Here is a 24,537-nt window from a genome sequence, read left to right on the forward strand (position 1 = left end):
TTAGGCCCCAAAGCTGCTAGAAATAAATTATCAGACTTAATGCTAAATCTGGCTGACTTCTCAGCCACCCCTGGTTCAGCAGCTAAAAACCTTGGAGTTATCATAGATTCAGATCTAGCATTCGATAAACACATATCTAATGTTACTAGAACAGCTTTTCTACACCTCCGTAATATTGCCAAGCTAAGAAATGCCCTATCACTGCATGACGCAGAAAAATTAGTACATGCCTTTATTACCTCAAGGCTAGATTATTGTAATGCGCTACTGTCTGGATGTTCCGGCAGTAACTTAAATAAACTTCAGCTAGTTCAAAATGCTGCAGCCAGGGTCCTTACTAAAACTAGAAAATTTGACCATATTAGTCCAGTACTATCAGCACTGCATTGGCTTCCAGTCAAATTCCGCATAGACTATAAAATTCTCCTGTTAACGTATAAAGCCCTACACGGACTCGCTCCTGAGTATTTACAAGACCTCATCTCCTGTTATGAACCACCACGATTACTCAGATCTCAGGGTGCTGGTTTATTAGTAGTTCCTAAAATTCAGAGGAGCTCTGCAGGAGGAAGAGCTTTCTCTTATAAAGCGCCTCAACTCTGGAATAATCTCCCCGAATATGTTCGGGACTCAGACACAGTCTCAATCTTTAAGTCTAGACTGAAAACTTACTTGTTTAGTTTAGCTTTTGGTAATTAATGTTTTTCCCTTTAGATAAGGCTGCAGATTCAGGGGTTCATGGACAGAGGAAATTGTGGTAAACTGAGATGCTGGTGCTGTTGTTCTCCCACTGCACACGGTCACTCAGGTTTGTGGACGGTGGAGTGGGTGGATGCTGGTGTTTCAGGGTGCCTCCATGTCTATGTTACCTTCTGGCTCTCTGCCTTTAGTTAGGCTGTTTTATTCAGTTCTGCCGGAGTCATTTGCCACACTCTGATAATGTTTTAATATTCTCAGTTTTGCATAAATCCAGTCAAAACTAATTCCATCTCTCTGCCTTCCTCCGAGTTACTGACTGCCCACCTGTCTGACCCGATACCGATGTTGGACCCTCAGGCTCTCGCGTCTCCTGTCCGGCCAGACTGATGGAAGTTTCTGAAGTCAGCTCTTCTCCACCACCACCACAGATCAGCTGCTCATCGACCATCTTACTCTCCACTACAGATTACATCCAAGCCATTAGTGGCGCTATTACACTCCTGAGTACATAAAACCTATATGGATGTATAAAAGACTTTTTAAAATTTTAATTTAAAAGCCGTTTGACCAGTGGTAGGATGGTCCCCCCTTTAATGTGAGTCTTGGTCCTCCCAAGGTTTCTTCCTCCTCCTGCAGCTCTGAGGGAGTTTTTCCTTGCCTCCGCGCTCACTGGGGGTTCTGTATTATGTATATTCTTTGTTTAATGTTTTGCCTGATTCTTTGTCCTGTAATCATGTTTCTGTAAAGCTGCTTTGTGCCAACACCTGTTGTAAAAAGCGCTATACAAATAAATTTGATTTGATTTGATTTGATTTGATAAACACTCAGCATTAGCCTGCGATTATAAACACTCAGCATTAGCCTGCGATTACAAACACGCAGCTTTACACTACGATTATAAATGCTTAGCATTAGCCTACGATTATAAACACTCAGCATTAGCCTGCGATTATAAACACTTAGCATTAGCCTACGATTATAAACACTCAGCATTAGCCTGCGATTATAAACACTCAGCATTAGCCTGAGATTATAAACACGCAGCTTTACACTACGATTATAAATGCTCATCATTAGCCTACGATTATAAACACTCAGCATTAGCCTGCGATTATAAACACTTAGCATTAGCCTACGATTATAAACACTCAGCATTACCCTACAATTATAAACATGCAGTTTTACACTACGATTATAAACACTCAGCATTAGCCTACAATTACAAACATGCAGCTTTACACTACGATTATAAACACTCAGCATTAGCCTGCGATTATAAACACTCAGCATTAGCCTACGATTATAAACACTCAGCATTAGCCTACAATTATAAACATGCAGTTTTACACTACGATTATAAATGCTCAGCATTAGCCTACGATTATAAACACGCAGCTTTACACTTCGATTATAAACGATCAGCATTAGCCTACAATTATAAACACGCAGCTTTACACTACGATTATAAACACTCAGCATTAGCCTACAATTATAAACATGCAGCTTTATACTTCGATTATAAACACTCAGCATTAGCCTACAATTATAAACATGCAGCTTTACACTACGATTATAAACACTCAGCATTAGCCTACAATTATAAACACTCAGCATTAGCCTACAATTATAAACATGCAGCTTTACACTACGATTATAAACACTCAGCATTAGCCTACAATTATGAAAACGCAGTTTTACACTACGATTATAAACACTCAGCATTAGCCTGCGATTATAAACACTCAGCATTAGCCTACGATTATAAACACTCAGCATTAGCCTACGATTATAAATGCTCAGCATTAGCCTGCGATTATAAACACTCAGCATTAGCCTGCGATTATAAACACTCAGCATTAGCCTACGATTATAAACACTCAGCATTAGCCTACGATTATAAACGCTCAGCATTAGCCTACGATTATAAACACTGAGCATTAGCCTGCGATTATAAACACTCAGCATTAGGCTGCGATTATAAACACGCAGCTTTACACTTCGATTATAAACACTCAGCATTAGCCTACAATTATAAACACGCAGCTTTACACTTCGATTATAAACACTCAGCATTAGCCTACAGTTATAAACACGCAGCTTTACACTTCGATTATAAACACTCAGCATTAGCCTACACTTATAAACACGCAGCTGTACACTTCGATTATAAACACTCAGCATTAGCCTACAATTATAAACATGCAGCTTTACACTACGATTATAATCACTCAGCATTAGCCTACACTTATAAACATGTAGCTTTACACTTCGATTATAAAAACTCAGCATTAGCCTACAATTATAAACACGCAGTTTTACACTACGATTATAAACGATCAGCATTAGCCTACAATTATAAACATGCAGCTTTACACTACGATTATAAACACTCAGCATTAGCCTACAATTATAAACATGCAGCATTACCCTACAATTATAAACACTCAGCATTAGCCTACAACTATAAACACACAGCATTAGCCTACAATTATAAACATGCAGCTTTACACTACGATTATAAACACTAAGCATTAGCCTACAATTATAAACACTCAGCAACATTGGACTACGATTACAAACATGGAAAATTAGCCTACAATTATAAACACTAAGCATTAGCCTACGATTATAAACACTCAGCATTAGCCTATGATTATAAACACAAAGCATTACCCTACAACTATAAACACTAAGCATTACCCTATGATTATAAACACTCAGCATTAGCCTACAATTATAAACACAAAGCATTAGCCAGCGATTATGAACATTCAGCATTACCCTACAATTATAAACACTCAGCATCACCCTAGGATTATCAACACTAAGCATTAGCCTACGACTATAAACACTCAGCATTATCCTACAATTATAAACACTCAGCATTACCCTACAATTATTAATACTCAGCATTACCCTACAATTATAACCACTCAGCATTACCCTACAATTATAAACACTAAGCATTAGCCTACAATTATAAATACTCAGCATTAGCCTACGTGTGACGCCACAGACAGGAGTGAGACGCTTGCAGTAAAAATCAGGAGAGGTTTTAATAAACAGAGCCAAACCAACAAACTTAAACTGAGTACTAACAACAGTACAAAACACAAACAACACAGACCAAAACATCAGAGCCAAATCACAGTCCAAAAGGGATAAACAATAAACAGGAAATAAGGGTCTAAACCAGAACAAAACAGCCAAATGAACTAACCAAAAGGGCAAGACAAAATCAGAGACAAAAGCCAAAAAATAGGTCATACACGGAAATAGATAATCAAAGAAATAACGCTCGGTATGCAGCTGAATAACAGGGGCAATACTTCGCGAGAAACAGGACAAACAGACTTGTATTTATACATAGAAAACCCACAGTAATTACTCAGAACACAGGTGAAGCAGATCTAACAATCAGGTGCTGATTGGCTGGCTGAGACACAGGATTGAGAGGTGCATTCTGGGAGTTGGAGTTTGTGAAGGTGGAAAAGTCAGTAGAAGCATTGGAAGGTGTGACAGTTCCCCCCCAAAGAGTCCGGGCGGGACAAAGAACGAGGGTGCCCGCGACGACCACGAACCACCCATCCGGCAACGTCTTCGGACGCCCCGCTGACCTCCCTCATGTGCCGAACAGAACTGAACCTCCTAGGACGACTGCTGGGATGAACACTGGATGAACTGGGAGACCTACGTCTAGGGCGTCCCCTAGAACGTGGAGCAGGCTTGTTATGGTGCCGCTGGTGAAAGTCAGCCACAAGGCCTGGATCAAGCACGTCCGAAGCAGGAACCCATTTACGTTCCTCTGGACCGTACCCCTCCCAGTCAACCAGGTATTGCAGAACGCCCCCACGCCATCTAGAGTTCAGCAATTGACGAACAGCGAAAGCGGGCGTCCCATCGACCATCACCGGAGGAGGAGGGGTCTCACAAGGTGTAGCCTCATCCAACGGACCTGAGACAACAGGTTTAAGAAGAGAGACATGGAAACTGTTAGACATACGAGACTGGCTAGGTAAATCCAATTTATAAGTAACTTCATTGATCTGCTTAAGGATTTTGTAAGGACCAACAAATTTAGGTGATAATTTTCTACTTCCCTCAGTAAGTCTGAAGTCTCGGGTCGACAGCCACACTCGGTCTCCAGGTTGGTAAGAGGGATTCTCACCACGATGACGATCTGCTTGGGTTTTCTGACGATGCAGTGCAGCTTCAATGCGACGATGAGCAAATTCCCAAACCTCCTCACTCCGTTTCATCCATGCGTCTACAGCAGGAACATCAGACTGAACACCAGTCCAAGGCATTAAGGGGGGTTGTTAACCAAAAATGCACTGAAAAGGGGTCATGCCGGTGACAGAGCTTGTAAGAGAGTTTTGTGCCATTTCAGCCCAAGGGAGAAAACGGGCCCAGTCATTCTGGTTTTCAAAACAATACAGTCTGAGAAATTTACCCAACTCTTGGTTCATCCGCTCACACTGACCATTATCATTAGGGTGATAGCCAGAAGTAAGGCTGACAGCTACTCCTAGATGTTCAAAGAAGGCTGACCACACTTGTGAAATGAATTGAGGACCCCTATCAGACAAGATCTCTTCAGGTATGCCAAAGAAACGAAATACAAAATTAAACAAGGCTTCAGCTGTCTGAAAGGCAGTGGGTAAAGATGGAAAAGGTATGAACCTAACTCCACGTGAAAATCTATCAATAATGGTGAGTATAGTAGTATATGACTGAGAGACAGGGAGATCAGTAATAAAATCTATAGCTATATGAGACCAAGGACGGGCAGGTATAGGCAGGGGTACTAATTTACCAGCAGGTAAAGTCTTGGGAGTTTTACACTGTGAACAGGTGGAACAGGATGAAATAAACCTATGGATGTCACTAGCCATACCCTCCCACCAGTATCTATTGCTCAAAAGTTGCTGAGTGCGGGTCTCACCAGGATGACCAGAAGAAATGGAGGAGTGTGCCCAGGTGATAAGACGGTCACGGAAAGAGACGGGAACATAAAGTTTGTTCGAAGGACAATGAGAGGGAATTTCAATGTCTCTCAGGGCAGTCTCAGTCTCATCATCGACCTCCCATCGTATGGAGGACAACACCACTCCAGGTTGAAGGATGGTCTCAGAAGAGATGCACTGAGGTGAGTCTTCAGCAAACACGCGGGAAAGGGCATCAGCTTTACCATTACGGGATCCTGGCCTGTAAGAAACAGTAAATTGGAAACGTGAAAAGAAAAGAGACCAACGTGCCTGACGAGGGTTCATACGTTTGGCAGACTGCAAATATTCTAGGTTCTTGTGATCAGTTAATACTAGAAAAGGGTGATTGGAACCCTCCAACCAATGTCTCCACTCTTCAAATGCCAATTTCATAGCAAGAAGTTCCCTATCACCAATGCTATAGTTACGCTCAGTGGGAGTAAGCTTATGAGAAAAGAAGGCTACAGGGTACAATTTCTGAGGGTTTCCCAACCTCTGTGACAAAACAGCTCCCACACCAGTCTCAGAAGCATCAACCTCCACAACAAAAGGTATGCTAGGATCAGGATGTTTGAGAACAGGGGCTGAGGTGAAAGCGTGTTTGAGATTTTGGAAGGCTTGTTCAGCTTGAGATGTCCACACTAGGGACTTAGTAGCTCCCTTAAGAAGTGCTGTAAGGGGGGCAGCAACACTGCTAAAGTTACGGATAAAACGACGATAGAAATCGTTAGGCAAAGCCTAAGAATCTTTGAAGATCCTTAACAGATTTAGGAATGGGCCAATTGACTACAGCTTCCACCTTGTGGTCATCCATAGTGATACCTGTGGGACTTATAATGTAACCCAGAAATGTGGTAGTAGGTGAGTGAAATTCACATTTCTCCCCTTTAATATACAACTGGTGTTCAAGCAGCCTAGTGAGGACCTGACGTACGTGACAAACATGATTTTCTAGAGTGTCCGAATACACAAGAATGTCGTCAATAAAAGCAATAACAAATTGACCAAGAAAATCCCTGAGGATGTCATTAATAAATGCTTGAAAGACTGAGGGAGCGTTAGTGAGTCCAAATGGCATGATTGTATATTCATAATGCCCACGAGTGGTAACGAAAGCCGTTTTCCACTCATCCCCCTCTTGAATACGAATGAGATTGTAGGCGCTTCTAAGGTCTAGTTTAGTGAAAATTGTGGCTCCACGCAATTGTTCTAATGCTACAGGGATTAAAGGAAGAGGATAGGTGTATCTCTTGGTGATAAGATTTAATGCCCGATAATCAATGCAAGGACGGAGACCTCCATCTTTTTTCTTAACAAAGAAAAAACCCGAAGCTGCTGGAGAAGTGGATGGACGGATAAAACCCTGGTCTAATGCCTCCTTAACGTATTCCTCCATAGCCCTCTCCTCAGCCTGAGTAAGAGGATAAACTCTAGACTTAGGAAGAGTAGCTCCCTCGGTAAGTTCAAGAGCACAGTCATAGGATCTGTTTTTACTGAAAACTTCCTTGAGATCTTGATATTCACGAGGTATCTGTACTTCTAAAGAACATTCGGGGCTTTCAACAGAGGTGGATCTAACAGACAGACTAGATTTAAGGCAATTCTCAAAACAAAAGGGGGACCAAGAGAGTAGTTCCTGATCAGACCAAGAGATGAGGGGGTCATGCTTCTCTAACCAAGGGAGACCTAAAATAATAGCAAACTCAGAAGATTCTAGAACAAGAAAACTAAGTAGTTCTTCATGAAGAGCACTGGTAGCTAATTTAACAGGTTCAGTCATAAAAGAAATTGTCCCTGCCCCAACGGGGCCTCCATCAAGAGCAGAAACCTTCAGTGCAGTCTTCAGAGGTTGAAGAGGGATGTCGAGTTGATTCACCAGCTTCTTGTGTATGAAGTTTCCTTCAGCTCCAGAATCTATTAAGGCTGAAAAAACAGAGACAGACTGATGGCAGTACAGTATAACAGGCAACAGGAAAGACTTAGAAACCAACCCCTTTGTGGGAAAACTCACCACATTAGCGCGCGGCGCAGGCACCACGCGCTTTCCAGGGGTCGGTGCCTGACGTCTACGCGGACGGGACTGACAGTCACGTAAAACGTGACCAGACCCGCCACAATACATGCATAGACCACACTGTAGTCGACGAAGTCTTTCTTCTTGGGACAGACGAGAAGAATTGCACTGCATGGGTTCTGTGCTGTTGTTTTCATTAAGGCGTTCTCCAGTGGTGCGATAAGGATGACCAGTACTTGAAAAGTCTCTTTGGTGGGCTTGACTGGAAGCTGGAGCTGATTTTTTAGCCTTACGCTCATGTAAGAGTTGATCCAGCCTTATAGCGAGCTTAATGAGAGCGTCTAGACTCAAATTATCATCCTTACATGCTAACTCCGTGAGCACATCAGAGTTAAGACCATTTCTAAACATAATCAACAAGGCAGGCTCATTCCACCCATTGCTAGCAGCTAGAGTACGAAATTCTAGAGCATATTCAACAACAGACCGATTACCCTTGCGGATCTTACACAAAAACTCACCACTAGACTTTCCTTCACGGGGGTGATCGAAAACAGAGCGAAGTTCAGTAATAAATTGCTCAAAAGTCAGGGTCTGTAAATTAGGCCAGACAGCAGTGGCCCAATCTAGGGCCTTACCGGTCATACGAGATACCACAAAGGCTATACGAGATTGGTCAGAGCTAGGAGGGGAATTGCAGAAGTATATGGAACACTGTAACAAGAAACCTTTGCAAAGTTCAGGAGAGCCATCAAACTTATCAGGTTTGCTAACAGGAAAAATACTCTCATTAAGGGAAACAGGAGCAGGAGGACTAGGAGTAGATACTACAGTAGCAGAGGCACCCAAAGATAGTATTTGAGTAGATAATTGTTTCATACCTTCTATGACTTGGGTTAGCTGTTTTTGTTGCTCTCCTTGTAGCTGGGTTAAAGCACCAATAGATTGATTAAAGCCCTCAAAAAACTGCTGATGCTGCTGTAGAGTCTGCCTTTGCTCACAAACAGCTGATTTCAAAGCCTCAAGATCTGCCGTCTCCATGATAGCGAAGTATTCTGTGACGCCACAGACAGGAGTGAGACGCTTGCAGTAAAAATCAGGAGAGGTTTTAATAAACAGAGCCAAACCAACAAGCTTAAACTGAGTACTAACAACAGTACAAAACACAAACAACACAGACCAAAACATCAGAGCCAAATCACAGTCCAAAAGGGATAAACAATAAACAGGAAATAAGGGTCTAAACCAGAACAAAACAGCCAAATGAACTAACCAAAAGGGCAAGACAAAATCAGAGACAAAAGCCAAAAAATAGGTCATACACAGAAATAGATAATCAAAGAAATAACGCTCGGTATGCAGCTGAATAACAGGGGCAATACTTCGCGAGAAACAGGACAAACAGACTTGTATTTATACATAGAAAACCCCCAGTAATTACTCAGAACACAGGTGAAGCAGATCTAACAATCAGGTGCTGATTGGCTGGCTGAGACACAGGATTGAGAGGTGCATTCTGGGAGTTGGAGTTTGTGAAGGTGGAAAAGTCAGTAGAAGCATTGGAAGGTGTGACACTACGACTATAAACACTCAGCATTAGCCTACAATTATAAATTACCCCTCAGCAAACATGCAACGTTAGTCTATGATTATAAACACTCAACATTAGCTTACAATTATAAACACTCAACATTACCCTACAATTATAAATACTCAGCATTACCCTATAATTATAAACACTCAGCATTACCCTACAATTATAAACACTCAGCATTGCTCTAATATTATAAACACTCAGCATTACCCTACGATTATAAACACTTAGCATTACCCTACCACTATAAACACGGAACATTAGCCTACAAATATGAACACTAAGCATTAGCCTACTAAAATACTATAAATACCATAAACACTCAGCATTACCCTAATATTATAAACACTCAGCATTACCCTAATATTATAAACACTCAGCATTACCCTAATATTATAAACACTCAGCATTACCCTAATATTATAAACACTCAGCATTGCCCTAATATTATAAACACTTAGCATTACCTACCCCTCTTAAAACACTGAATATTAGCCTACAAATATGAACATTTAGCATTACCCTACAATTATAAACACTCAATATTAGCCTATAATTATAAACATGCAACATTAATCTACGGTTATAAACACTCAACATTAGCCTAAAGTTATAAACACATAATATCAGCCTACAATTATAAACACTAAGCATTAGCGTACGGTTATCAACACGCAACATTAGCCTCCAATTAGATTTAGTTAGGCTAATGCAAAAATCTAGAAAATTTTTCCTAGTTAGTGAGAAATGTTGACAGTGATGGGAAATGGATGCAGACGTCTGAATCTCTAAAAGCTCCTTGACAGTAAGATTATTATACCCAATGGTTAGGGTTACACTGCCTGAGACACAGAGAGCTGTAAATAAACATTCCAAAATCTGTCTCTGTTTTCTCAGTGAAAACACATTGGCAAAGTGTTTGTGGGCTCTGTGTGTTTGTGTGTTTTGTAGAGAGAAGAGAGATGGCCTGTGTTCTGAGGGTTATCCTGCAGGTTTCCTGTACTGGGTGTGTTTTCCTCTGAGCTCCACTCAGGTGTGGTCAGGAGGGGTGTTCTGAAAATCTGCGTTACCTTGTCAAATCATCCCACCGGAGCGCCTATTTATAGATGTTTGTCAAAAACATCAGAAAGGGCAAAAAACAAAGCTGCCAAAGATGTTTGTGCCAGATGGTCTGGTTTAAAGTATTTCAATAAGTGCTGAACTACAACAATTTCTGAAGTCTCTTCAGAATGGTGCAATAAGGAAACAGTGAGTGGAAGCACTAAGCAACAGTAAAGAAACTGTTATTAAAATATACTGCAAAAACTGAACTATTAATAAACTACATGACCTTTGAAAAATGTGCTTCCAGCTTCAGCAGTACTGGTTGGATCATTTTTATTTCAGTATGGAAGTAGCATTACTATAAAACTTGCCTTGACATTAATGCATGCACTAATGACGTGACTTTCCTTTCCAAATATTTGACATGGTGACAATCTTATTTAAAAAATAATAATAGTTCATTAATAATAATAATGCATTGGTACTGGAGAACCATGTAATGTCCTTGACTTTTTTTATTTTAAGCACACAATAAACTGTTTATTTAATTATAGAAAAATGTATCAGTTTAATTTACCATATAGGAGAACATTGTAATCTTATGATTCCAGACTGTATTCCATCTTTTTCCTCTGCATTCTCATCTCCTTTCACCCTGTTCTTCAAAGGTCAGGAGCAGGTTCTTGGTGATTAATCATTCTTAGCACTGCAGTGACACTGAAATGGTGATGGTGTGTTAGTGTGTATTTTGCTTGTGTAAGTGGATCAGACATAGCAGTGCTAATGTAGTGTATAAACACCTCAGGATTGATGTGGAGGTGGTCAGGTCCTACAGATACCTTGGTGTGCACCTGGAGGAAAGGCTGGACTGGTCAGTGAACACTGACTCCCCCTACAGGAAGACACAGAGCAGACTGTACTTCCTCAGGACGCTCCGGTCCTTCAGGATCTGCCAGAAACTCCTGCTGATGTTCTACCAGTCTGTGGTAGCCAGCGTCCTCTTTTACGCTGTAGTGTGTTGGGGAGGCAGCATCAGCAAGAGGGATGCTGGACGACTGGACAGGCTGGTGAGGAAAGCTGGTTCTGTGCTGGGATTAGAGCTGGAGTTCTTAACACCACTGGCAGAGAGGAGAGCCCTCAGCAAGCTGCTGAACATCATGGACAATGTTCACCATCCTCTGCACACCATCACCAGGCAGAGGAGCTCATTTAGTGGCAGACTGCTGTCCCAGTCCTGCTTCACCGACAGACTCCGAAAGTCTTTTGTCCCTCAGGCCATAAGACTGTTCAACTCCTCTCAGCACAGCAAACTAAAGACTCTGTGAGACTTTTTAATTCTAACCACTCTGGTCACTCATTGGACACACCCTAGGAGATGCCCAATTATAATATTTTTATAATTTCACCAAATTCTGCACTAATAGTTTATATATATTCCACTGTTTGCTACAATTTGCACTGCTAAATTATTATAACATTTTGTATAGCTGACATCATTCGTCCTTTCAATATGCACAGCAACTGGTGTTCTTGGTTTTTTTACTGTGTTAACTGCACTACTTCCATTACACATACAGTAAAAAAGACTCTACTTAACTCTACTCTATACTTTAATTTATTATTTTTACTGCATTTTCTATCTGTATCATATTATCTTTCTTTTTTGTTACTTCGTATACCTGCTGCTACTGGATGTCCAGAATTTCCTTCTGGGATCAATAAAGTATCCATTCATACATCTGTCCCAGTGTCACTGCTAGACTGAGAATCGTCCACTAACCAGACAAAATATCCAGACAAAAGCGTCCTGTGGGCAGTGTCCTGTGAACACTGATGAAGGATTAGAGGATGACCAACAAACTTCAGCAACAAATGTGCTTCTTTTTTCTAACTTTACATCTACACAGTGGACCAACTGGTTAGGAGTATCTAACTGAATGGACAGAGTGTGGACACAATGTTTAAAAAATACAGCAGCAAATGAATGAATCCTTTTGTTCTGGCAATGTTCCCCGACTCTGAAGACTGTTTTTTTCCAGCAGTACAGTGCTCAGTTCCACACAGCTAGATCAATTAAGGTGTGGATGAAGGACCACCAGATCAAGACAGTGTCACGGCCAGCCCAATCTCCAGACCTGAACTCCATTGAAACCTATGGAACGTAATCAAGAGGTACAGTGGTGTTAAAACGTTTTTGCCCCTTCCTGATTTCCAGATTTTTTGAATGTTTGTCAGATTTAAATGTTTCCGAACATCAAATCAATTTAAATATTAGCAAAAGACAACACAGGTAAACACAAAATGCTATTTTTAAACGAAGGCGTTTACATTACATTTGGCATTTGGTTTATTATTAAGGGAGAAAAAAATTCTAAACCCACTTGGTCTTGTGTGAAAAAGTGATTGCCCCCTAAACCTAATTGCTGGTCGGACCACCCTTAGCAGCAACAACTGCAACCAAGTGTTTGTGATAACTTGCAATGAGTCTTTTACAGTGTTGTGGAGGAATTTTGACTCCACTCATCTTTGCAGAATTGTTGTAATTCAATCACATTGGAGTGTTTACGAGCATGAACAGTCGTTTTAAGGTCACGCCACAGCATCTCAATCGGATTCAGGTCAGGACTTTGACTTGGCCACTCCAAAGTCTTTATTTTGTTTTTCTTCAGCCATTCAGAGGTGGACTTGCTGGTGTGTTTTGGATCATTGTCCTGCTGCAGAACCCAAGTTTGTTTTAGCTTGAGGTCACGAACAGATTGTTGGACATTCTCCTTCAGGATCTTTTGGTAGACAGCAATATTCATAGTTACATTTATTACAGCAAGTCCTGACGCAGCAAAACAGCCCCAGACCATCACACTACCACCACCATTTTTTACTGTTGGTATAATGTTCTTTTTCTGGAATGCAGTGTTCCTTTATGCCAGATGTACTGGGACACACACCTTCCAAAGTGTTCAAGAGTACAAAAGACAATTGTAAAACATACACTGAAAAGGAAATGACAAAAGTGTATGGGGCATTAAGGCATAATGATACAAATAGGTACAAGACGGTCCAATTTACTAGTTATTATATCAATCAAGCAGTATACAAAATCTAAAATACATAACATGTTCTGATCATTTCTGCAATTGCTGCCCTTGGAACATAAAAGTAATTAAGAGGTTATCTTGTCCCACACAACAGGCCTTTCTGTTTCTCTTGGGACTTTAAGATGTTCTCTTCTGCTGTTTTTTACAGCCTCCATTTTCCCTTTTGGGTTTCGTAAAACTCACCACATCCTCCCTCAGGGAAAATAATTGTAAGCGGGAAATACAGTTGCACCATGGACTGATTTAAACCCTGACAACAGTCAACAGTCAGCCCCCACTCATTACACACAAATAAACACTCTGAAGTGTGCAAATCCCGCTTTTACATAAACAATACACAGAATAAAGATTAAAATGACATCGCTGTTCCCTTAAATGAGCTGCTGAATGCACCTTCACATCGTGAACGCACAGGTCAGTATCCTCTGCTGAAACAAACAAAGCACCATGCTGTTAAGATACGAATGCGCTATAGTCAGAGCCCACCTGCCCTTTTAAAGGGAATGACAACTTTAATAACTTGACAGGAGATGTTATATTTCTCTCATTGATCAAGTAAAATGATAAAAAATTAAACAGACTTTTACTAAAAGTTCAAATCATTTTTCTTTACTTGTAAAGTTACAATAGATTTTCTTTTTACAACAGAGAGGAATCTTTTGGGACATCCATGTCTGAAAATGGTGCGTAAATGTCTTTAAGTGCTGTGTGATGTGGCAAGGTAGCTCATCACCATTTATTAAATTTACTTAACTCTTAGTCCTGCTGTGTAGAGGGTCTGAGGGGCAAAAGGGAAGCAAAGGGGACCGGGGCTTCTTCTTCTGGTAGGACGGATCCACCTGCAGGGAGGGAGAGGGTCTGGGGGTTCTTGTTTGCCTGTAAAAAGAAAATAATTAATTAATGTTTGTGTAAAAAATAGTGATCACTTACCTGTTTGTCATTATCTGTGAATCTTAAATAGCGCTATTTTTGTCATTGTTTTTGTTAATTTTATGTTTTATGTTTAACGGGTAGCCTCCCCTTAAGGGCTTTGTTGGTATGATCAGGGTGGGGCTTAATGTCCCATAAAAAATGCCTCAGTTGGAAAAAAACTCTCGGGATAAGGAAGCTCTGTCTGGTGTAATTATACAGCATCTGCTAGCCGCTTGTAGCAGACTGAAAGAGAGTGAAAGTAAGGAGGACTGGCCTTGCGGCTACTCTCATGTAAATATCTGTATATATATACTTATCGTTTTCTTTCGTTTGTATAAATTTTTGTTTGTGTTTTTTTTTGGTGTAATTAATCGCTAATAAATCAACGTACACTTGGAAATCTGACTCTCATCTCCTCTTCCACTTCCATCCCACACTCGGCACATTCCTGGTCATTTGGTTACACGTAAATCCTAAAGAAACCCTTTTAAGTGGGCAAACATCTTTACATGCTGTTTTTTTTTTAAAAGTCCTCAACTCACTTTGAGAACTTATCTGTTAATTAGTTCAGTTACAATGTACTGAAATCCATCAGCGGTTTTGGGAACCGGTCCAGTAAGGTAAATCCCAATGAGATTCCAAACAGCAGATAACTACCAAAAAAAACAATGTATATTTCTAACGCTATTGCTTATCAACATAATGTTACTGAATTCACTCACCTTAATACATTGAAGTGGCTGTGCAACTGGTTTTCCTAGTTTCTGACATCTGTTGCATTCCAATACCTTGAGATATACATTCATTAAGATATTATTGCCCCTTCGCATTATTTAAAAGATAAAATAACTACAAAAACTATACCCAATTTTTAACATTAACCATCATTCCTGGCCAGTAAAACATGGCACACATGGCAGCCAAAGCAGCCAACAATTGGGGAGGACTGAAACTCCCTAAACAAACCCTGGCCTCCTCCATTGGGAGCACATTTTGATAAGGTGAAATGGTCTATAAAACTATTCTACCTGCAGTATAGATGCTGGAAGCATGTCCTGATAAGGTAAATTATTCTATAAAACTTTAGTCTATGTAACTATATTTTTTTAATTAAAGGATTTTGAAAATGAACTCAAAAACATTAATTGTGTGTGTTATGTTCACATCACTAATATATACTGAGTTCTTAGAAATCATTAGACCTTCTCTGAAGAGAGGTTCCCCATTGTCCTGCAGGGCACATCCTGTGGGGTCATGTGAAGCACATCAGAGCAGAGTGAACTGAAGTGGACAAAAGCTCTCCGACACTATCTGGACAGCACTGACTGACACTGTATTTAACAGATTTTGGGTTGGGTTTATTGTTGCTCTGAATGCTTTGCTTTCTGGAAAAGGCCAGGGGAAAAGTGGTAAGGGGTCAGACAGGAGAGTGGTCAGCAGAGCAGGATGACAGGAACAGGGCGTAAAATCCAATAGACATATTACTGAAAAGTTAGACAGGTCCAAAAGTTCCTCTGAGACACATTCACACGCACAGAATCTGAGAAGGTGGGGTACAGCCTCAGTAAACAGAATAGTTAAAAGTAAGAGTTCTCTATACCATGACTGTTTGGGGGGTGGGGCTGTAGCAGTCTGTTGAATTCATACAAACATTATTAATTCAGTACAGCACTGTGTGACCCAGACCTTCTTTCCACCTAAACATCAAAATATCTGACTGTAGGGGACAGTGTCTAGGACACAGTTTAATTTTTTTAAGATCCAGGAAACCTGAAATGGGTGTGTTCTCATCAAGTATACGGATACAGCAGATTTGAGTTTAGAGTAAGGCAGACTGGTCTGACGTGTCAGTGTTGGGGAAATGGGAGAATGGAGGGAAGTGCTGCTGTGGGCTGTTTTCCTGCCTTGTTTCCTTCTGTCCTCTCAGACTCGTCCAGCACAATAAGGGCCACTGGCTGCCAGCATGAACACGCTGCTGTACACTCTGCTCTTACTGCTGCCCAGCATTGCCACCTGTAAGTACCTCCACACCCCACTGGACTGTTTACTAAACTCTTTTACATTGTTCTTCACCGTTTATTTTTCTGTTTACTACCTAATGTGTTTATTGACTGGGTCGAGGTAGTGTACATTGTGAACAGGAACAAAATAATCTGTACTGCGCTGTTCTGTGTCTCTGAACTCTGCTATGCTCCCAAACATGAAATGTTCAGGAGCAGTGCTTCAGTGTGATTCCTTAGATGAGCCACTGTTCTCCAAGAACAGTTCTGTGGTTCCCAAAAGTGGTCATTCTTAAAGGTCAACCCTGTTTTTTTTGTTGTTGTTGTGCGTGCAGTTCTTCTTCAGTTGTACCAATAAGGGGTCCTCCTGTCACAGGGGGATGTAGGGCCCTCGCACAATGGCGCATATCATACCGGGCCAAACCGAGAAAAAGAGAAAAAGAGAAAAAGTTGGACCCATATGTGATTCCTCACAAAATCCTGTTTACCTTTTTACAAACCCAGAGACTCATATAATGCTTACCTCATTCTTACCTCAAATTTTTCATACCAAAATTTGAGAATATTGGAGAAATTTTGGCACATCCAAACCTAATTTATTAGCTGAAACATTTAGGGACCACTGTTGAGTCTGCTAGCTACATGTGAAAAAAAAGTGTTATATAAAAAAATCTGACAGTTTTCAAGAGTTTTTAAGCGTTCCCAGAATGTCGAAACCTAGGTGTTACTATAGAGTCAATGAAGTATTTATATTCAAAATTTTCATTTCAGATCAAAGCACAGTTTAAGTCAAGCAGGCCTGTACATTTTTGTGGGGTTTTCATCCATTTTAACCTCCTCAAACACCTACCAACACCCAGATGTATTCATTTCCTGTTTTAAGCAATTCAGCTGTCCACCATTTTGTCATCGTTCAAGATATCGACTATTCCTTTTGCAATTTATCATTATGTATGTTTGAATTTTTTTTTGACAAATTCCAAGAGTATTCGTTAAATTCCCTAGAAGGACTTTGACAAAGTACGCAAAAAATGTAAAATGATCAAAGTGTCATGATTTTTTAAGAACCTGTGTTCTGACCGTGCTCATGTTTCTATTTGGTCTAGTGTTGCATCTCCAGTAAATCAATTGCCCGCCATTAACTCATCGTTTCAGCTATCGACTATTCCTTCACAATTTATCACCAGATGTGTCTGTAGTCTATGCTGGTTAATGTAGAGGTAATCTGATGAAGACTCTACAAGGAGGTTGAATGAGTTTGTGAAAAATGTGGAAAATTTTCACAAATTCCAATATGGCCGACTTCCTGTTGGGTGGAGCTACGTGCAGGATCATATTATCCATACTTCTACCAAAAATCGAGAATATTGGAAAATTTGTGGGAAGGCCACAGCCTATTAATTGGCTGAACAAAATAGGTGGTGCTGTAGAGTCTGCTATCTTCACAAGAGAAAAAAAAACAAAATATTTCTTATTGAATCTGCCAATTTTCAAGAGCCTGCGTGCTTTCCATAAATGTCGTCTAAAATAGGTGCTGCTAGAGAGCTGATGAAACACGATTATACGAAATTCCAAATTGAGATCAAAATAAGGTTTAATAAGAGTTGAATCAATACAGGCAATGCGGGAGCGGGATCACATTAACATGTAGTATTGCTCCCGCAAATTACTATATAATTAAGAAAATTGTAATAATCACGCAATGATTCCCATACAGGGAAAACTCTCAAGAAAAATCTCAAAGCGGAGGATGGACCGACACACACACACGCGCACACACACAGGCACGCGCACACACACACAAACCCACAGGCAAGCATGCACACACAAACACGCACGCACGCACACACACACACCCACCGATGGGAGATTTTCAGCATCTCACCTGACGGCAGGTGTTTGGACTGTGGAGAAACGTGACAGTATTATTCAGCACTGAATTGCTGTTTTAATAAATACATAAGTACATTTGTAGCACTAAATTGAATTAATTCAGTTCCTATAAGGACCGCGGGGCGGGAGCGGCGGAAATGTGTATGTGGCGGGCGGGCGCGGGATTAAAAGGAGCGATTTCTGGCGGGAGCGGCCGGTAACGGGACAAAAACATGCTATAAAATTCAACTATAATATATTCAACTGTGCTATATGCATGTTTGCTGATGTATTGCTGTTGTGTTTCTGCAGGGGGCTTCCTGATCATGCACACCAGTAAAGGTGTGTGTCTGACGGGGCAGGCGGGGGCGGTGCTGCTCAACAGGTGCAACCCATCTGACCCAGATCAGCACTGGTTCTGGACCAAGGATAGAAAACTGACCCACCCCCAAACCTCCCACTGCCTGTGGGCAGACCTTAGCGCCCTCCCCAGGCATGCACGGCTAGTGAAGCTTAGAGACTGCAGCAGTGCCTCCATGTGGAAGTGTTATGATGAGTGGGGCACGTTTGGCCTAGACCACTTGCCCATGTTCCTGAAGAAGCAAGGCACACGGGCAGTAATCCGGACTGAGCCTAGAAACTCCAACTGGACCATGTACACCAGGGGCTCGGCTGGCAGAATGGAGCTAATGTCCCTCTGTTCAGCTGCAGGTAAGAGTGCTGTGTTGTCACAAACACACAAACACACACACAAATACTCCATCTTTACCAGAATAACACATGAGCCTTTCCTGTGTAAAGTGGGTTAATTGAAAATATATAGTTGTGTTGAATATCTGGCAACCTAAGGACAGACAGCATGATAAGAACTGATTCATCCCTTTAATTAGCTTATAGAGGTTTGGACACATACAGTAGGCTTGTTCTACTTGGTAGGTAAGGCTTACGAAAGTTTTAGGCTTTCAGTAATCCTCCGGATAATGGGAAGGTCGCATATTCGCATATTGATATCTGTTTCCACACAGACTGTGTTCAAGGCCTGGTCACCCCTCACAGGAACACCTCAGACTCTTCCTGTAAAATCTAGTTCTACACACACACACACACACACACACACACACACATGCATGCACATGGTGAAAAACTGGTAAGCCTCATTTAGTATTACGTAGACTTGGCTGAGACACTGTTTACATTTTGAAGCATTTTATACATTTTATTTTTCATAGAAAGAATAAAGAATAGAAAAAGCTTCAAGGGGATGTGAAGTTGCTATTTTTACCTGTTTAAATCTGTTTAAATACTTAATCTTCAAATAAAAATGCTATGAATTTCTGGACATTAAGTTTTCTCTCTGTAAAAATATCTCTCTTGTTTTGGTTGGGATATACAGGCCTCCCTCTGCAATTGATGACATTGCTAATCATTTATCAAATGTAGTGCTTCTGAAATGCATGTCATAGAGGATTTTAATCTCATCTGGCACTCTAATGCATCTAATTACCTAAAGGATATATGTGGCAATCTTAACATAACATAATAATTAACCAATGAACCAACACGCCAAAACCCACCTTATACGGGGCATTAAACCACTTTAGTAAATCTTTCCTAACAATTGTACATACCCCCTACAAAAAAATAAAGAATAGGAGACAAGTCCCTGATTTACTGGTGAAGTCTCCTCTTTGCTTAAATAAAGAAATAAAGCTTGTTGAATTGCTGGGCTCACTGGGGAGCGAGGTCATTGGCTTGCCTGTAGACAGTTGTGAAATAAATGTACCTCTGCCATTAGAAAAGCTGAACCTGACTGTCACGTCAGCTTAATTACAAGCTCTACTAACCCTCAAAACATCTGGAAAAGCGTAATTTCCCTAAAAATAATTCCCCTTCTTTTCCAACCAGCATTATTTGACAATCAGCTGATTTCTAGCCAGAAGGAACTCTGTCACGCTGGTCCCATATTTGATAACACTGATACAAACAGAATATAAAACTGATCTCAACCCTATTTTTGAAAACTTGGTCTTTTCTTACTTCGGGCCTTCTCTCCATACATAGTTGCTAATTCATTAATTAATTAATTTGCAATCCAAACATATATCTCTACATTTTTTAGCTGAATATTATATTATATATTTAGCATTATATTATATATGAACAGGGGTATGAAAAAGTTTGGGCACCTCTGATAATTTTCCATATTTTCATTTATAAATCATTGGATGTTCAGATCAGCTATTCGAGTTAAATATATCATATAGCAGATGAACACAGTGATATTTGAGAAGTAAAGTTCAGTTTATAGGATTTACAGAAAGTGTGCAATAAATAATTGAACAAAATTAGGCAGGTGCATAAATTTGGGCACCCTTGTCATTGTATTGATTTGAATACATTTAGCACTAATTACTGAAAAACAAAATTAGTTTGGTAAGCTCATTGACCCTTGACCTAAATACACAGGTGAATCCAATTATGAAAAGGGTTAAGGTGGCCAATTGCAAGTTTTTCTCCCATTTTTCTCTGAAGCCTCAAAACAACTCTCAAATGCCACCCCCTACTACCTAGTTTTTTTTTTAAATCATTCTTGTTTTATCATATCAATAACAATATTATCACAAAAATACCCTTAAATATTGTGATCTTATTTTAGGGCCATATCGCTCATCCCTAGCCTTATTATGAGTCCAGTTGTGTTTCTGTCTCAGAGTGCAAAATACATCTTTATGCAGGTGACATTATTTTATGTTGATTAGCTGACCCTATTCATGTTGCAGAGCTCATTTGATACTCTACAGGTTTTGTTGTATAAACACAATTTTTACTTTTTTCTCACTCTATTAATACTGATTTAATTCTGATTTAATTCTATTAATATGTGCAGTGCATGTGCAGTGCCGTAAAGAAGCACATAACGATGGGTAGCATAACTCGACAGCAGAGATGTTCACAAGGCACATTTTGCATTGCATGAGGATGTTATGGCCTTATTGCCTTATTGCACCGGTGCGGAAATTTTGTTTTTATTCAGAAAATTGTTTTTTTCCCCGCAAATTATTTTTTACTCAGTAATGGGGAGTTTTCCAATGTAGCGAAGTAAATTACCTGTGTCAAAATGAACCTATTTTAAAAACTACATTAAAAATGACAAACTACTTATAAAATCTACTCAACTACAATAATGTAAATAAATGTAATTTGTTACTTTTCACCTCTGATGCTAACCGAGATTTCAATCTGTAAACAGGTTCCGCTACATTGTCCACTGGCAAGACCACTGCACAGATGACCACAGTGAGTATCCCTGTTACGAGTGGATACAAAACAGTTACTCATTCTGGACACACGGTCAGAACCAGGACCAAACGGACCAGCACTGGAGGTGCTGCACACAGTACAGGTACTACTGGCACTATTGACAGATTGGACACTGTACACACTTTCGACACTATCGACATTCGTGGCACTGTTAAAAACATTGGCTCCGCAGTGACACTGGGCACCTTGGGCACTACAGGTGGTCTGGGAACTGTGGGCATTACAGGTGGTCTGAGCACTACAGATGGTCTGGGCACTGTGGGCACTATAGGTGATCTGAGCACTACAGGTGATCTGGGCACTACAGGTGATCTGGGCACTGTGGGCACTACAGGTGGTCTGGGCAAGGTGGGCACTACAGGTGGTCCTGGCACTGAGGGCACTACAGGTGGTCTGGGCACTGTGGGCACTACAGGTGGTCTGGGCACTGCGGGCACTGCAGCTAGTCTAGGCACTGTGGGCGCTACAGGTGGTCTGGGCACTGCTGGCACTACAGGTGGTCTGGGCACTGTGGGCGCTACAGGTGGTCTGGGCACTGCGGGCAATACAGGTGGTCTGGGCACTACAGGTGGTCTGGGCACTGTGGGCGCTACAGGTGGTCTGGGCACTGCGGGCAATACAGGTGGTCTGGGCACTACAGGTGGTCTGGGCACTGTGGGCACTACAGGTGGTCTGGGCACTGTGGGCACTACAGGTGGTCTGAGCACTACAAGCACTACAGACACTTTAGGCACTTCAGTCATTTTGGACACTGTGGGCCATACTGACACTCTGGGCACTTGGAGTGCTACAGGCACTTTGGGCACTACAGGTACTCTTGGCACCAGAGGCGCTGTGGACATTGTGAAAACACTTAATAAAGATCAGTCAGCTTACACAGACCAACCCGGACCCCTTATTACCAGTCACAGGACTGCAGGCGGGCATGGAGCAGTTGGTCATACAGCTTCCTGGCAAACGGAGCTCCCTGGCGAATTGAGGGAGGACGTGAGGAACATCACAAACTTACTGTCCTTGAACACCGACCCAACACACCAGAATTTTCTGCTCCTCACCACGCTGGATATTACCCATATCCCCAGGGTGAGCCACGATTCTAAAACTGCCCCTGTTTCTGTTACCAATGACCCTCAGGTTGTGCGTTCGCTCACCAAACCGTCCACTCCTAAAACTCCTGCCTACACCACTGCCTCACAGCCATCCACCGCTGCCCAGACTCTCCCAGCATCCAGCCATCAATCTCATACTAAAACCGCAGGTGAAGGTGAGAAAAAATCATGGACAGCTTTTCCTCCTCCACTCCTTGGAGTGCCAGACAACGAAACAGATCTAAACCCACATCAGATTCCAGCTGGACCCCCCCCTGTCACCTCACACCATGCCCAGACACCTGTACCTGCTACCATCTACCACAACCCTACAGATACCACTACTACTGCACCCTCCACCACCCTGTTCACCACCTCCATCACCACGACTCCAAACACATCCACCACCCCAGCTACAACCACAGAAGCCACCACAACCACAGGCACCACTACTGGTTCTCTGACTACAGCCCGTACCACAGCTCCAACTTCAACAGCGGCCCCTACCACACACCCCACCACCATGCTTCAGGTGAGACTCTTTAAAGTTTCACACTTTACCTGCATGCAGATGCAGCTCCTGTTTAACGAGTAAATTTAAAGCAATGTAACTCAACATTCATATAATCATTGTGCAAATCATTAATCAGCTGACACTGTAACCACGCACTCAACAATTATATAGCATTACCAATACTAACTATTACATATCGATATCAATATTTACCCAAACACTGTACTAGTATTTGGGTGACCGTTCAACAGTTGTCATCAAAAACGTAATCGGTCAGTTTAACCTCAAAAATAACACTAAGCATGTGGAGAGACCAAGTTTAATATTAATAAAAAAAATAAAGCCTTCACTTCCTAATACAGCAGATTCCAAAAAATGGCATACAATTGAAGAATTGGGGAGATACAGTAAGTGCAATCACAGTTCATAATTTAAAAATGATGTTTCTCACTTACGAGTTACATTCTTATTGAAATGAAACGTGTTCCTGACATTTTGACTTTCCTGTCGAATTGCATTTCACAGGAATGCCTCTACTCTAACCTCACTCAGCATTAGCTGTTTTTAATGGGACTGGTTATGAGGATGTGGTAATGGGGGGAAAAATGCTGGAGGTTGTGTTTCAGCAGAATCTGTACTCTCATAGATGAAGTCTTATTGGCCAGCTGCAGTAGGCTGGTAGCCAGCATGCTAATGCCACAATCTATGAGAGTACAGATTCTGCAGCCAGGTTTCGTATGAGGCAAGTTTATTTGTGATTGACCTTGTGATTAAATTATAAGGCTGTATCCAATCTTGAATAACTTTTTAATCAAGAATCAGTTTTTTCTCTGTTTCTATCTGAACTCATTTTACCACCACTGTATTTTAGGCCCGTTGAGCAGTGGACTAGAGCCAGCAGCACCCACCAATGGATTAATTGGTTGACTAGTTAATGCATTCCCAATTATCTGCAAGGAAACTCTGATTATGTGAAAGATTCAGCACTAAAATCAGTATCTCCCTATGGGTGTTTACTACAGGGCAAAACAGAGGACATTTCAGAAAAGAGTAATCCAGATCAGCTCTAGATCCTGCTAAAAATAAAGATTTGGATACAAATCCAAATATAAGTTGCATTGTTTTGTTTTAATGATAAAGCTCATCTCAGGGTGACTGGGGGAGGATTTATCTGATCCCTAAAGTTGAAAATTCATTAATTTTTTATGATGGTTTCAGTAAAATTCTTAAAAGACATGGACTTTTTCAAAATGATATGCTAAAGATGCATGTGAAAAATGCATGTTTTGTGCTTTGTGAAATGCATTTACTCCAGTTCAGTACTCTCCTTCGTAACTAGTATGTTGCTTTGACAAAATTAAGGCACACTGGTCACAAATCAGATTTTTAGCTAGTT

The 24,537-nt window shown here is 41.1% G+C and overlaps 1 protein-coding gene and 1 long non-coding RNA gene across 3 annotated transcripts in view; one reads left to right on the plus strand and one right to left on the minus strand.

The window, feature by feature from the left end:
* The window catches only part of LOC125804701 (uncharacterized), a 338,968-nt gene that overhangs the window by 185,527 nt on the left and 128,904 nt on the right, over nucleotides 1–24,537 (minus strand). The gene's annotated exons all lie outside the window — the stretch shown is intronic.
* LOC103044112 (receptor-type tyrosine-protein phosphatase beta) overlaps nucleotides 16,211–24,537 on the plus strand; it is a 117,819-nt gene continuing 109,492 nt past the window's right edge. The window contains exons 1-4 of one of the 2 annotated variants that reach the window (XM_049483852.1): nucleotides 16,211–16,361; nucleotides 18,531–18,929; nucleotides 21,469–22,107; nucleotides 22,207–23,159. In XM_049483852.1, coding sequence (XP_049339809.1) covers nucleotides 16,310–16,361; nucleotides 18,531–18,929; nucleotides 21,469–22,107; nucleotides 22,207–23,159 — 2,043 coding nt within the window. In that variant the 5' untranslated portion in view covers nucleotides 16,211–16,309. Of the gene's footprint in view, nucleotides 16,362–18,530; nucleotides 18,930–21,468; nucleotides 23,160–24,537 lie in introns of both variants that reach the window. The other variant, XM_049483851.1, reaches the window with a different exon arrangement.

The sequence above is a fragment of the Astyanax mexicanus genome, chromosome 10 (genome assembly GCF_023375975.1).
Source record: "Astyanax mexicanus isolate ESR-SI-001 chromosome 10, AstMex3_surface, whole genome shotgun sequence".
Classification (NCBI taxonomy): Eukaryota; Metazoa; Chordata; class Actinopteri; order Characiformes; family Acestrorhamphidae; genus Astyanax; species Astyanax mexicanus.